General features: G+C 37.7%; 1 protein-coding gene across 16 annotated transcripts in view; it reads left to right on the forward strand.

Annotated features, from left to right (window-relative positions):
- RBMS3 (RNA binding motif single stranded interacting protein 3) overlaps nucleotides 1-15,631 on the forward strand; it is a 707,668-nt gene that overhangs the window by 608,128 nt on the left and 83,909 nt on the right. For all 16 annotated transcript variants that reach the window (XM_064704688.1, XM_064704693.1, XM_064704689.1 and 13 more), the window contains one exon: nucleotides 8,568-8,674. In XM_064704688.1, the coding sequence (XP_064560758.1) occupies nucleotides 8,568-8,674 (107 nt within the window). The remainder of the gene's footprint in view (nucleotides 1-8,567; nucleotides 8,675-15,631) is intronic.

Below are 15,631 nucleotides of genomic sequence, written 5' to 3' on the forward strand. Positions count from 1 at the left end.
TCAACTTCACTGGATCCTGGGTTTTTGGGTTGGACATTGTTTGCCTGATCTCTATTAGATCTTTGTCACACTCAGCAGAAGTGTGTGTCTGTGTGGCAAATCATGCATGGTCTAGAAATTTACAGTGAAAAACACAAAAAGATTTTAAAATTATTTTTTAATACAGGAATCTATTTTAATTTTGGCGTTTTAAAAATTTTATTTGGAGCACTCAGCTCCTGCCCATCTTGTAGTCCAATGAGCATCTGATGCAGTAAGTCAATAGCATTAAAGTGGTACAGGCAACTTCTAGTTTTTTTCCTCTTTTTTCCTTTTAACTATATAAGTCAGAATCCCAGAGAATAATTAGTATTTGCAAAAATCTATAAAAAACATTGAAATATAATTTTCGTTGTTTTGTTTGGTTTGTTTTGAAGAAATGTTCACAGCTGTCAGCTCTTGTCAATGGGAAGAAACTCTTGACAGGGGACCATTGTATTACCATAAATCTTTATTCCACTGATTATTTACATCATTTCCAGAATAGTAACATAGACTCTTCTTTCTTCAGTGTCTTGCTTAGTTACTCTGGCATGATAGGAAACCAGGGAAGTTAGAGCACCTAAGTTCCACACAAAAGTTCTTCAGATAGGGTGAGTGGGTTTCTTAAGCATTCACCTTTTAACAGTGATGATTGAGCAAGACAGAGGCTTTTCTTATTTAACATAAATTAACAGTTCAATACTTATTTGTTGTCTATCTCACAGATAATATGTGAAGTGATTCCAATGACTTGTAACAAATGCTCCTTTCAAAACATGATACCGTCTCACTTCTTTTGTACATGGCTTTTCCAGTGAGGAACAAATCCAAGGGAGTCTATCAAAGTGTTTTTTGGAGGAGATATTTACCCAACGGCATTACATGTTTTGCATGTAGAATTGGCACTTTAAAAACATGTGCCCTAAATTTTAGTTTGTAACAGATCCTGCTTGAAAGTCATAGAAAAAAAAACCACTGTGTTTAAGCATAGGTGTGTGAAATTATTTGTGCAAACTGATGCACATGTTTAGTTGGTTTGGTTGCACAGTCATTCAGTTAGAGGATCTAGTGTTTTGCTGGAAAGGCTCTTGGAGCAATTTTAAAACTGCAAAATAAATCACTCCTTCCACTTCCCTCTCATACAGTGGTTAAAGATTGTGAGAAGCTGTCACAGCACCGGTTACAAAGGATGAACCACAGCTGGAATTTTTCAGCATTATGCTAGGGACCTCTAATAGGGCAGAACTTTGCCGTATCATCAAGTTTGAGGAAGCTGATTTCTGTGGCAAAACCCATGGGCCTGAGTCTGCTGTTGCTTATGCTTACCTCAAATTTACATTTGGGTTCAGTAGAGAGGCTTTGGGATCAGTGTGAATGTCTAATTTCTGTGAGCTCAGCCTTTTGTTTAAAAAAAAAGGCAGAATCCAATGTTATAATGCTGAGTATTTTATAATGATTTAATAGTTAATACAATTAAGTGATCGAATTCCAAATTCTATTCTGTATTTGCTCACCATGCATTCATTGTCTCCAACAGAGACCAGCACTAGAGTTGGATGAGAAATGGAGTTTGGTGAAATAAAAATAGACCATCATATTACAACGTTTCATCAAGATTTTAATACTGTATCTCAGTTTTTCTATTTTGATTGATTTAACTTTTCATACCATATTGAAGCATCTGTTTCTATAACCTTTACAACAGTTCCTCCTTATCAGCAGATTGGAGTGGAGCACTTTAATAGGCCTGAATCAGGCACTCCCAGTTTGCTGTTCCATTCAAAATTTAAAAAGGAAAATAGTTTTAAAAAAACCAAACAGACTGTAAAGTGAATATTGCAGTTTCTTATAGAAAGGTTTCTGGTCTGCTCTAACAAATATTTAGGGACATTTCAGCAAAAATAAGACTAAGCAGAAGTTTTCCATGTAGTTGCTTGAGTGTTGAGATTAATTGCAACAAGATCTGCTCCACACTTCCATGTTGGCCTGTTGTTTCTCCACACATATGGTTACCTGTTCCACCTGCTCTAAGTAATTTCTGTTTCACAGGGTAGAAGTCCTAACTTTCTGCTTGATACATTATTTCTTTCTGAAATTTATTTTTCTTCTCTAAGATGTTCTTGCTCTTTAGACGCAATTATTATACAAAAAGATGAAAGGATTGCTTCCCGTTTCTTAAGACAAAGAGGAGAACAAGAGATAATTACTTAAGCTCTGATACAATTTATCAAAAGTAGATCAGTTCCTTTTTCTTGTTTACCCTAATAGATGTTGCTCTATATTTTTTCACTTTGGTGTCCTTTTCTATTAACTGTTCCCCCAATTTCTATAATTATGTTGTGAAAGTGAAGTTTTATAGAAACTAAAATGCAGTGATAACTAACTCATTGTTTTGCTTTCATAATCATCTGTACAAATCCAATTAATATCATGTAGTTAAGTTTAACTAAAATACTGGTAAATCTGCAAAGATGGAGAAGGGCCTTGAGGGGAAGCTGGATGAGGAGTGGCTGAGGTCACTTGGTTCAGCCTGAAGAAGAGGAGACTGAGGGGAGACCTCATCACAGTCCACAACTGCCCCATGAAGGAATGCGGAGGGCAGGCACTGAGCTCTCCTCTGTGGTGACCAGTGACAAGACCCAAGGGAATGGCCTGAAGTTGTGTCAGGGGAGGTCTAGGCTGGGTGTCAGGAAAAGATTTTTCACCCCAAAGGTGTTTGGGCACTGGAGCAGGTGCCCAAGTGATGGCAGCACCAAGCCTGACTGAGCTCAAGAAGCATTTGAACACTCTCAGGTCCATGGTGTGACTCTTGAGGCTGTTCCATGCAAGACCAGCCTGGAGATGGGATTTGATGATCTTAGTGGATCATGGTATTCTGTGATTCCAAGTCAGGATATTCTATGATTCCATGATATATGCTGTATATGGCTCATCCTCTGTTAAAAGCTAACTCTTGTAAACATTAAGAGTCTCTCCAGTGCCATCACATCTTGTATCATGGACTTCTGGGACAAAATCTATTCCTCTGTCCTTTAACAGCTCCATGCAGGATAGAATGAAGTGGTTATTTGCCATATTATTTATGGTTTGCCTTACTCAGGTAACACTTTGTCCTTACACATCCTATTCTGTCACGTACCATCTTTTGTAATTCTTCATCTTCATTTCCCAAGAGCAGAATAGCTATGGTTTTGTTTTATGATCTTCCTTGAAGTTCAAGTTTTCTTTGTGTATGACTTTGAGATGAAAAAGTATTGCGTGGCAGGACTTTCGTAGAAGCCAGTGGACTCACTAGAGCAGAGAGTGACTCTATTGATGGCGTCCTGGAATTTGTACATTTTCAAAGCTTACAACAGCAACATTCATTTTGTAAATAAACTCTGCAGGCTCTGTAAATACCATAGTCCTGCTGGGTACATCCATCTGAGCCCAGATATTAAATCAAAACTTAAACTTGCTCTGTCCTGCCTTGCTGTACAGCTTTTGTGTCTCTCATGTCTCCCTGTGAAATACTGCCTCAAAATGGATTTGATGCCATTACAAAATGGATTTGATGTTAGCATAAGGTGAAGTTTTTCCTAAAGACTACAAATGTTTGATCTATAACAGACAAAGAGTTTGGTTCTTACATGGGTGTTTCAATCAGATGTTCTATGTGATTTGCACATGAAAATGTTACCAAACTACTTAAAATTTGGAAGGCAGTTAGGAATTAAAATAGTTATCAGAGCTTGGTCAGTATGACTGCTTGATCTAATTGTGAACCCAATTATTACTGTGCACAGTTTTTTATTGTGGAGGAGGATTTGCCAAGGCTGAAAAAGAAATTAATCCAACTTTCTCATTAAAACATACTTTGAAAAAGATCATTAATTATGCAGTGACCATTCATTGTCATACCAATGACTTTTTAATTATTTTTCTTCACATTAACAAAATAGAGGTGGCTAAAGACATACATGAATGTTCACAATGCACATAGCTGTTTTAACTGTAAACGTTACTTTCATTGTTGCAAAAAATGAGAAGAGACTAAATTCTTTCTCACATGCTGAAAAATACTCTGTCTTCAAAAATATTCACAGTAACAGCAGCTAAAATGCATAAAAATGTCGTGTTACTGCTTTTTGTATATGTAATTCTTGCTGTTGCTGGACAGATGATGCTAAATGACAGTGGGGAACAAGCTTTTCTCAGTAACTCTCAAGACAGTAGAAGTTTCAGAGCACCTGAAATAATGAAAAAGTCTCACCAAATGCAAATGACAGCTTTCATCTTCCTTTATGAAGCACATGCTCATGAATATATACATTTTTGCACATGTAGGAGCTCGAGTGTATCTGCCTTCCGATGAATGAAAGAATACGGAAATTATGTATTCAGAATTAGTTAGGAGTTTGCTTTATTTTGTTGAATTCTCCAATTTAATTGAAATTCCCTTCCTGAGCTGGAACATTTCTTAGAGACTGCCAGATTTGAGAAGGGGGCACTGTTACCCCTTCTCCTTCCTTCAGAAGTTTTTGTGCTATTTAAGTAGCAGTGTTGCTTTTGGTGATGCTAACAGCCTTTTGGCAGTTCCGTGCTGTTTGTCTGCACAATCTGTCCATCTAAAGTAGCAGAGCATGAGAAGCTGATCTCCTGAGGGAGCTCCAACAATATCGACAGGCTTGATTGACATAAAACCAGTCTCTCTCTTTCACCTCCACTGAACTCTCTGAGTAAATTCAGGGCCTGACTGAAGTGAGATAGGGTTTTAGCCATTGACTTCCATGGGAACTGAATTTGAACACTAGCAGCTACTGCCCTCTCCTAAGGCAGCCCTGAATATCTTGGCAAATGCTGTTTAGAAGCACTATCAATTTGATCCCACTTCCTTCTCAAGACTGAAAGCCAAGTTCAGGACTATTTATGTCTTATTAACTAGAGAAGGCTTTGGATGGGAACTGCAGCAAGCATTTAAATCTTCGCCTTGAAAAATGGGTTATGGCTTAATGAACCTTGTTCAGGTTAAAGCAGTTATTTATTCTTGATATTTGTGTTTGTTGCTGTCAGGTAGAAGTCAATGAAAGAGCAGTGCCTTCTATCTTGAAGAGTTTATCAGGATGGAATAGCCTGAAATTTGTTTCAAGTGAATCAATTCTCACTTTTTTAACAGGAAAATAGCAACAGTAGATTTTCCAGATATGCTTCAAAATACCACATATGCTTAAAACTTAAAGCATGTCAAGAACCATATAAAAAGATCTGCTTATCACTTCAAAATGTGAACATCTACAGATATCCAAATTACATTTTCTATTAAGTCAGAAGTACAAAAGGTGAGAGAAGAGGCAGAGAGACAGGCATTTATTTTCAGTCCGTGTGTTCATGCAGAGGAAAAAGAGAAAAGAAAAAATGCAGGCCATAAATTGAAGACTGTCTACGTGGAATAAAAAAGAAAAGAAGCTGAAAAGTTTTAAATATTCCCTTTTTTCTTTCCTCCCCTTCTGAAGTATTTGGGGTAAAATATACCACTTCTACTGCAACCCATGGATATTATTTATCTAATGTTGATGTTGTTTGTCTAGTTCCTAAATATTTTGTTTTATAAATTGATAACCATGGTACCTAATTGTGATCCTTTTCTTGGCTGAAGTAAATTTATTATTTTTAAAACATGTTGGAAATTTAATGAAACCATTAAAAAAGAATTCTACCTAGAAAGAATTATGCTCACATGGTGGAATGGGATGTTGTCTTTCTAGTATCCTCTGTTGCTCTGTATTTGACCAGTAAGAATGATGGTACTAATATCTGGGTGTATCTGATGTTAGAAAGCCTAGAGGACCTTTCTTACAAAGAATTTCTAAAGGGCTGAAGTAAGCCAAGGTTTGAGTTCTTCTGTGTACTTAGGGCAACATCTTTGAGTTCCCAAGACTGTTACATACTACTTTATGTCCTGAAAAAAGAAAGATTATTAATTATTTAATTTGGTTATATATATATATATATAGGTTACCATAATTGTTTCCAGGAGTAAACCACCATTAGGACCTACACCGTTTCAGATTTAGGATAATCTTCTGTCTTGTTTGATGCTGCATCCCTGTGTTTAGGGGGAAAAAAAACCAACAAAACCCTGAAAATCCTCAACCTAAACCATCCTATATGGGCTCTGTCTTCTTGTCAGAACATTTTGTTTTGAAATTTTTACTTCTTTTGAAGTTGGTCAATACAGACTGACTTTATCCACAGAATTAGCCTCAGTTTATCATAGAGGAATATAATTTCCCATGCAGAAATTTGCCTATATAGAGCATTGTCCTTTTCCACCTTCTTTCCAACCTCCTGAAAAGCCTATGCAATATTTTTTTCATATTTTTTCTAGATGGGGTTAGTAAAGTTGTTTGGTAGCTGTGTTCAATTTCAATCAACCTTAGGAAGCCACTAATTAACAAATATGAGGTTGTCAGATGGTAATGCTGGAGAGGGGAATTCTGGAAATGGTAACAGCTTCCTATTTGTGGTTGGCCAAAGAGAGAGAGAGGATGTGTAGATTTCCTAGCTTGTTAAACCACATCACAGTACATGGGCTGATACCAGATGTGTTCATTAGCAGATGATCAGGGCGTGTGTAAAAATCCACTGTACAGATGATTTTTGCATGGTCCTCCTGACGGTATCATATGTTGCTTAGTAGTTGTTCAGTGCTTAAAACAAAAAGCTTTTGAAGCTTCAGATGTGATGTTTAATAGGCCTTTCTCTAATGCTGGCTTAGCACCTGCTCCTCCCTCACCATCACATCAAAGTGAACTCTAAGTAACCACTCTGAAATCATGCAGCATCAGGCCATGGAGCAAAACCAGTGAAAGCACAGGGCAATCAGCCCTGTAAAGTCTCTCCATCTGCAGAAAGAATCTCCATAGCCACCTGGATGCTTTTAAACCTTCATTATTTTAAATTTAAAGTGGTTGGCTGAGCATTGCTTCTAGAAAAATCTGATACAGTAATCATAGTTGGAGGTGGGGAAAGACCTCTGGGGTCACACAGTCGAGCTTTCTGCCAATAATGGATTGTTTCCTGAAGTTCAGTTTCTAGTAACCTTGAAAATTACTAGCCTGTATAAAATGGTAATGAAAAAACAAAGCCGTTGTAGCTTCAGAAGTAACCAAAGTGATGCTGTCCCAATGTGAAATTGAGGTTTTGATGTGAGATTCTCTCTGTGTATTGTTTCTTGGTTTCAGTTTTCAGGTGATCACAGTTTTAATTTATACTTTTTGGCCCATTTTGAATTGGCTATAATCAGGAGGTTGATGGAGGTCAACTTGTTTCAATACCACATGAACTTGTCCCTTAACCAAATAATAATTTTTATTACAAATAAATAAGTCAACAACTTGATTAGCTCCCCCTACCCAAAAATTTTCTTCACATCTCTGCAGTTGTATTGTTTCAACATTTCTAGCCTCCCAGAAACAGGAAATGGGAAGGAAAAAAACAGATTTCTTAGTTTTTCCATGAAAACTCTTGTTTAATTAACTACAGACTTATCATGCCTGGGAAGTCAAAGATTCCTGAAGAGACTCAGATGTGACACATGATTTTTAGGTTTCTTTCAAACAGGCAAATATTGGTTTACTTCTCTGCTGATGTAGGCAATAAAGCACAACCCTAACAGACACCTAGTGTATGTGAGTGGGTAGAATTTGGCCCTCCTTTTAAGGATTAAGCAGAAGAGACAAGCTCCCACCAGCAGAATAATTAAAGTTTTGGCTAAAAAAATGTTTTAGGAGGCTTTGAAAAGCAGAGTAGATGGGAAAGAGATCCCAAGACACCAAGTTCCTTTCCTGCTGTGCCTGTTTGATGTGTGTTAATTTCTTCTCTAGGGGTCCTTATAATGGGCTGCCTTTTGGGGTGTGCAGTGCTCTGATTATCCTTTCTTCCTGGGACTCTGGCCCCTCCTGACTATTGTATTCACACACTCGAGATCTCACTTGGAGAGGAAAAGGGTTTTCTCAGCTGCCAACTTGCTTAAAAGAAGGACTTAAGAGGAAAAAGAAAGCTGATTGGACTTGGCTTGGCAAAAGTCTCCATTTTATTCTATTTAGTCAGATTTTTAAAGGACTGGATGTTGAGGAACACCAAAATAGTGAGAACACTTACTCCTTAAGCAGGTTCTTGCAAAGGTTTTACAATTAAAAACAGAAAGCTGCTTTAGTAAAGCAGTGTTTATCCTTGCACTAATGCTGGTCATGAATACGTGTCTAACTTAGCTGGAACTAATGCTTGACTATACTGTTCCACTACAGCAACTTAACATTCTGCGTAGGCTGATTATTTTTTCAACAATATTTGCTAAATTCTTTTAAGGGCTGCCAGTATATATTTTTTGAAGCTTAGTTAATAAGAACAGCTGCCAGTGGAGTCAAGGCTAAAAGAGGCAAAAAATATCTGCAGAAGGCAAGATTTTACTTCAAAAGATCAGTATTACAAAGCACTACTGTTGCTGGTATAATCACTTTCTTTGGGGGGGATGCTAATATAGACTGGGTTTCTTGTCTTCACAGCCCCCACTGAGCCTTTGCTGTGCAAATTTGCTGATGGAGGGCAAAAGAAGCGCCAGAATCAAAGCAAATACACACAGAATGGAAGGCCGTGGCCCAGAGAAGGAGAGGTAAGTGCCACGTAGCAATTATTTTCCTGGGGTTTGGCAGAAGTCAGCGACAGACCTGGAAGTCTACCTTTCAGACTGTGAAGAAATCAGATTGCACACAAAATGCAATCGTTTCATACAGAAAAAGCTATGTAAGCAGTGGGGAGATGGAGGTTTATGATAATGTGCAGAGTGTAAAGTTACAGGAAAGGAGAATTTCCGAGCTTGGTGTGGAACTGTGCACAGCCTGGTCCCACTGTGAGTGCTCTGCAGGCAGACCTGAGCTGAGGATTCTCTTACTGGTGAGCCATCAGCAACTAAGGTGTGCCTTTTACAAACCACATCAATTTGCACTGAAGCAACTCAACAATGTTATTTCCTCTGTCTAGTTTCTGGTGGTAAAATATCCTTAGGGAATATGAGAGCTGTTTCAAAAGAGAGATGTGCATCCAGATGCAGGGTCCATGTAAAAGTTTTCTGAAAGCTTATCTGAGCTGAGCTCTTCATTCTCTTCAAGACAAAGCAATTTACAGTAGCCTCAGCTGCATCATGTATACAACATTTTAAAATAATCTGATGGTTGCTCTCTGCCCTGCTGCAAGGAGTCTGTTACTGGAGTTTCTTTTCTGTGTGAACTGACTCCAAATGAAGGTGAAATAGGAAAGGCATTTTTTTGATTCTTCAAGAGGTTTTTTACTGTTTTTGAATTTTATTATGGAGAAAGGGCTTGAACAAATAAGGCAGATCTGCTCACAGTGCCTGCTTATACAAGGTGTTAAGTATGAAGGCTGAAGGACTTGCAAGTATTTCTGTCCTAAGCAACTATTCCTTGTGTTTATGATTGAGCCTTCAAGGAAAAAGGCTCAGTTGTGCTCCACTAGAATATAAGTTATAGGGGGAGTGGGGGCAAGGTGTCTCTTTTTGGGTGGAGGGTGAGTGTTGCTATGTTTACTTCAATTTTACAAGGCAAACTTAAAAAAAAAAAGAAAATTATTTGCTGTTTCTAGCTACATGTTTCTAGAGTATTTCTGTTTTTTTGTAACTTCTAGATTTTTCTAGCTGATACTTTTCAGACCGTTAGTTTATGACATATATACTCTAGCACTATTGGTGACCTTCCAAAACAAACAGAAAGGCCTTTTGAAAGTGTAGAAATTTCTCCCACTATCCCATGGTTGTTCTACACTCTTCCAACAGCAAAGGGACCCTTTTTAGCTCTGTGGGATGAAAATCCCAGTGTGGCAGACATGAGGACATTGCAGAAGTCTCCAAAGGCTCATTTTACACCGTGTGTCAAAAATGGAGTAATTTTCTCAGGAGCCATTACGGTTTGTCATGTTAGGGATCTACTGAGGAACAAGTGCCCCAGAAGTACTTCAAGCAGTGGACTCAGGTCAGCCTATATATAGCTTGAAAAACAAAGATTTATGTATAGAAGACACCAATAAATTCAACAATCCATATTTTAAAAACCTCTAAATCCTTGTTTAAAAAGTGAATGCCATCACAGCTATTATCTCCGCTGTTTTATACTTCCTTCAGTTCAAATCAATAATAAAAGAGGATATAAAGTTAAAGCCAGCAAGTCACCATTATGCCCTGTGGCCTCAGGGCATCAGCTTATTGCATCTTGTGTAGTTCATTTGTTGCTGGTGGAGTGGCGCCTATTAAGCACAGTGATATCCTGGTGACCTGGAGGCAGGGTGTGGCTGGTATGTTTGTAGTATCAACACTTAAAAACGGATTTTCAGTGCTGGAAGACATCATTCCTTGTTGTTGGTTGCAGTCGAGTACAGAGCTGTTGTCATGGTATAATGTACAAACATGAAAAGATGGTAAAGACACAAACTCAGAAATATTTCAGGCTAGATTTTCTCATATTTTCTCTGTTTACTAACATCTGGTTAATACCTTGCTGCACATTGGACATTTACTACCCAGACCATCAAAGACAAGAATGCATGTTCTCTTTTAAGGTCCCTCATCGAATTTCATCCCCACTGTTTATTTTCTTATTTCCAATGTAAAATCTTTCTGTGTAATTATTCTTAAATTTCATATGCAACAAGGTTTTTCAAACTCTTTGTCCTTTAACAATTTTATTCTAAAAACAGTTGTTTTTAGAATTCAGTTTTTCTTTCGGTAGCAGCACTTAAGTAACCCTCCTACAGTTATTTCTGTAGGTTTTTATTTCTTTTAATTTCTTTTTAAAAGAACAGGCGGTGAGTAGTGAAAAACAACTGATCTAGGACAAGTGTCATAGTTCTGATGACAAATGGGATCTGGAAATATTCCCTTCACCTCTGCACTTTCTTGGTTTCTTCCCCAAAGAAAAGTATTGAAGCAGCATCCAAGAGATTACTCCCTTAGTGTTCCCACCCTGGCCAAATCCTGTGGTATCTAGACCAAGATGTATTTTGGCTATTGTTCAGATAAGCCTTTGCATTCTTGAACACTTTAGTGAAGGGCATTTCTAAAACATCTGAGGTTTAACCAGACTTAGCACTGAGCATGCAAAAGGATTATTTCTCGGAAGGGCAGATCCCAGAGAAATGACGGCAACAGTTCTGTCACTGGCCTCAGACTTGAGCTCTGCCAGTACTCTGCTGCAGGGAGGGAATGGCAGGACATTTAGTGAGGAGGAGCAGGTTTGCTGCAGTCCTGCTGTTCTCAGAGGTTTTGCTCTCTTTTATGAAGAGTTTCTATGGAATTTTATAAGACAGGATTTCTCCTGTTTTTTTGTGAAGTTGTCAGGTCATGCTGCAGAACGCAGTAGAAATTCCTATCTTATATCTTTGTAGATTGCTTCATAACCATACATAATTGGCTGTTAAATTGCCTGCCCTTTTAAAGTCAAATATTCAGGAATACATTGAATATCTCTTGGGATTTTTGGGAGATCAGGGGAGGTGGGTTTGGTGCTTGGTTATTTGGCCAATTGTAACCAGAGAAGAATGGCAGATCTTGAGTAGTGCTTTCTAGTCCTTGCCCTTACACTCTTGTTTGGAGTCTCAGGAAATGTTCAGCAGATTTACTGAGACATTTAACTGAGTGTTTGTGATGGTTGACCAGTTTTGGACTACAGAGCTGAGAGGTTATATTAGTGATGGCTTTATGTAAGGCTGTCAAATTAGGCATCTAATAGACAGGTGCAATAAATGTACAGTGAAACCTGCAAGTGTTGGAAGTATTTGCAGTGAAATTCTGACCTAGCAACTGATATAATTTCTGCACAAAATTCAGTCATTTCTTTTTTGGGCTAGCTTCTCCTCACACTGGTTTAATTAAGCACTCTGTTTTGAAACTTAACCTGACAAGATTATATTGAGATTGTGATAGAGGATAATCATATTCAAACTGTGTCTGTAAAATATTTGATTCAATTTACCTTTAAATTGTAATTGACAAGTCTAGAGGTGGGTGACATAAATCTCCAAAAATGTTTTAGTCAAAAATGCACCCAGGGAATCAAGTGTAGTCACAAAATGAGATCAGATTGGATTAAAAACTGCAACATAAATTTTGCAACATAATCTTCTATTGCAGATTTAATGAAACCTTGTTTTGGTTATTCAGAAATAAAGTCTTTTGATACATGTATTTAAGAGCAGGTTTATTTGAAAATTACGTGATAGACAGGGAGAATTCTGCCTAAAGTTTAGTACTGTTTTCTAGAAATTGTAGCTTTTCTACATCTGGTCAGTCCAGTATGATTAAGGTTTTTTAATGGTCACAGTATTTTGAACTGTTTGATATTTCATTTGCAAGTTCCTGTAAAATTTGTTCTATTTAAATAGTTGCATTGTCTTGTAAGAGAGTACCACCCTTACAGTATTTTTGCATGTATCACAACAGTGAGATGCAGCATTGAATACACTGAATTTGGTCTGATGTCTATAATGATATTCAATAATTGTCACTAATAATTCTTCCATTGATTGCTTTTTTACTTCCATAATCTAAGTTACATTATTTTATTTCTAAACATCCAATAGGTTACCTTCCTTTCCTTCCCTTTCTTCTCTCCCTCCTTACTCTTTTCTACTTTATTTTCTTTCAAGCTCAGTTCATGGAATATCCAAAGAATTAAGCATGTTCTTAATTCTTTCTTAAAAAAACGAAATGACCGGGTAGTTTGGGAATGTTGCTTTTGTAACAGTTTCTCTTTTTATCCACTGTTCATTACAACTTTACCTAATGCAAACAGCAGTTTAGAGAGAAAAACATACAATAGGTAAGACACTTGCCAAATTTTTTATAAAGTCAGTACCAGTGAAGGGCTGAAGCAATTGATCCTGGTGCCAATGGTCTCTTCTTTACCAGCAGATTCATTTAGAAATGATTAGTAGTTCTATTGCAGGCCTATTTATAACTCAGGCATGGATTCTTTTTTTTTATGCTTCCAAGGAGATAAGTACTATTTAGTTGTATTCTGTAATCCTGAGTGTTTAGACAAGTAACTTTTCTTATACCTAGACAAGCAACTTTTCTTTGCTGTGAGAATCAACTCCCAATTCTGTTGAGATAAGCACTAGTACCCTTACATGAAAACAACTCACAAGGACATTTACTATATATATTTAGCATATATATATATTTATATATATGCCTGTTAGTTAAGCATTGGCACTTTGCATGCTTATTTTCAACAAAAGCTCAGTTTAACAAAGAGAGGCATTGAACCTGAAAATTCACCCTCTCTCCAGAGGGAGAAAGAGAAGGGCAAAAGATAACTGACCAGTAGGTGAAAAGATCTAGAATAGTGACACAAGATGCTGTTGCTGTGGGCAGCATTTTGAAAAGATGCCTCAGTGGCTCAAATACCAAAGATCAGTTTGGATTTTGAGCTTATAAAGTAGATAGAAATATTTTAAAAGTACATGGAAATATTTTAAACCAATAGCCTACATGAAATCACTGTCAATGCAATCAGGATTTTAAAAGGGCCATGATTTGTTTAAAATAGAATCAGCAATGTACCTGTCCTTAGAGATCAGTTTTCTTTGTTTTTATTTTAGCTTTGAATTTCCTTCTCTGGTGAAAAATGTCATGCCATTTGCCCTGGAGATTTTCCTGCAGTTGGGTTTTCCTCCAAATTCTGCTGCTATAACAGTTTTTTCTTAGGCAGAATAAACAAATGTTGGAAATGGGGAAAGGACATACCTTTTTCTGTTGTATCCCCAACAGATATCAGGAGTTCTGCCAGCCACCCCTAGAATTCTTCCCAACTCACTGCAGCACACACATCTAATGTGCAAATGTGAGTGTAATACACAGCTGGTGCTGGATCACACTCAGGCAGAATGGGGATACCAGATCCCCAGAAGCAGATCATTGATAGACCTGAAGATGACATGGTGGAATGTATTGAGTGGCTGTGGAAAGAGAATAATTGTGTTATATTATATATGTTCTCTTTTGGTTTGTTTTTTATTTCTTTTCTATTTTGTAGTCTTTGGCACTTGTATTTTAACTAATAAGATGAGTTGAAGTGGGAGGAAGGTGACTCAATCCCAAGAACAGAAGCTGTGTATGTCAGACTTCCATTCCAGTTCTGTAGGACAAAAGGGTTTCTTGTCATTAATTTGGGTATCTGAACTTGTTATTGTGTTTATCAGAGCAGTCTCTGATATTCTGAGGTTCATGAATCACTTCCCAAGTTTGACAACAGTAGAGTATACTTTCCTCTCCACAACACTTTTCCCCTCAGAATCTGCAGCTTCTTAAGGAGCACACATCACTGGGAAATGCTTCATTCCTTTCATATGCATCTAGACTAAGAGGTGTCACATTTATATTCTAGATTTCTCCTTCTCTAAAAAGGAAAATTGTGGGCAGTTATTAACAATTAAATTCAGAAGTCTTTCTAATAACGTTGAATATTTCTGTCAGAACTGTTTAAATAATCAAAGAAAGGAATTCTGCCAAGTTAACTTCACTGGTGACTGAACTTATTTTATAAAATCAGTATTTTGCATTAATCTCATCTGGGTTGATGATTTCTTTTCCCTACTCTCTTCTTTCTTCAAAGCATTTCAATAAGGGTATCTTCTGTCAGGGCACAAGAAATCGTTGTGTTGTGATGCCTGGTAGATATTAGTGATGGAAAAAAAACAAGTACAAGAATCTGAGTGTTGAAATGTCAATTGATTCCACTGCAGTAGCCAAGAGCATGCCTTGGGATGGCAGTCCTGCAGTGGGAAACGGGGAAGCTCTAAGTCAGTGGAGATTCAGAGGACAGACTTATCTTTTAGTCTAACTCCCACATCACTTCACGACTGAAATCCCTTAAGTGCAAGTGTACAACCTTGTCTTTCCAAATCTCACCTTAAGGAGGAGAAATCCAGGGAGATTTCTGCTTGGAAAGCCCACCACATCCATGGATTTCACCCCTTTTTAATTTCCAGGCCTCTCCATTTTTTCCGATGGCCTGTGGCCTCCTGCACAGCCTGAGATCCTGCAGTGGCAGCAGCCTGCCCTGGCAGAGGTGCTCCAGCACCAGGCAGAGGCTGGCCAGGGCAGGTGTGAGGAGAGGATGTGGAAGTCTCACCTCTGAGGAGGAAGTGTAGCACATCTGTAGCAGGTCAATATTGTGGTGAATTTTTGCACAGTGTTGGGAAGACATGTACACTGAGAGTAGATATGGGGATATGATGGTGAAGTTGTGCATGAAAGGAGCTTCCCAGCAACACAGAAGATGCTGGGCTGCACTGAAGATGCACAGAATAAATTGGTCATTTATAGACATTTATGTTTGCTGGAAGACTGATACTGCACTGCTAAGTTTTTTTCTTGTGAGACATCACAGGGATTGGGGTAGAGAAATAATAAACCCACTTCATTTCACATGATATTGAAGATCAGGTATCTTATTTTCAAGTAATAAAAAGAGGGGAAAAAATCAAATCAGAAACAGAACAGCTTGTCTTTGCCTATGGAAAAATTTTCACAGTAAAGTGTTGAACAAAAGGCCTTCAA

This window comes from Zonotrichia leucophrys, chromosome 2, assembly GCF_028769735.1.
Source record: "Zonotrichia leucophrys gambelii isolate GWCS_2022_RI chromosome 2, RI_Zleu_2.0, whole genome shotgun sequence".
Lineage (NCBI taxonomy): Eukaryota > Metazoa > Chordata > Aves > Passeriformes > Passerellidae > Zonotrichia > Zonotrichia leucophrys.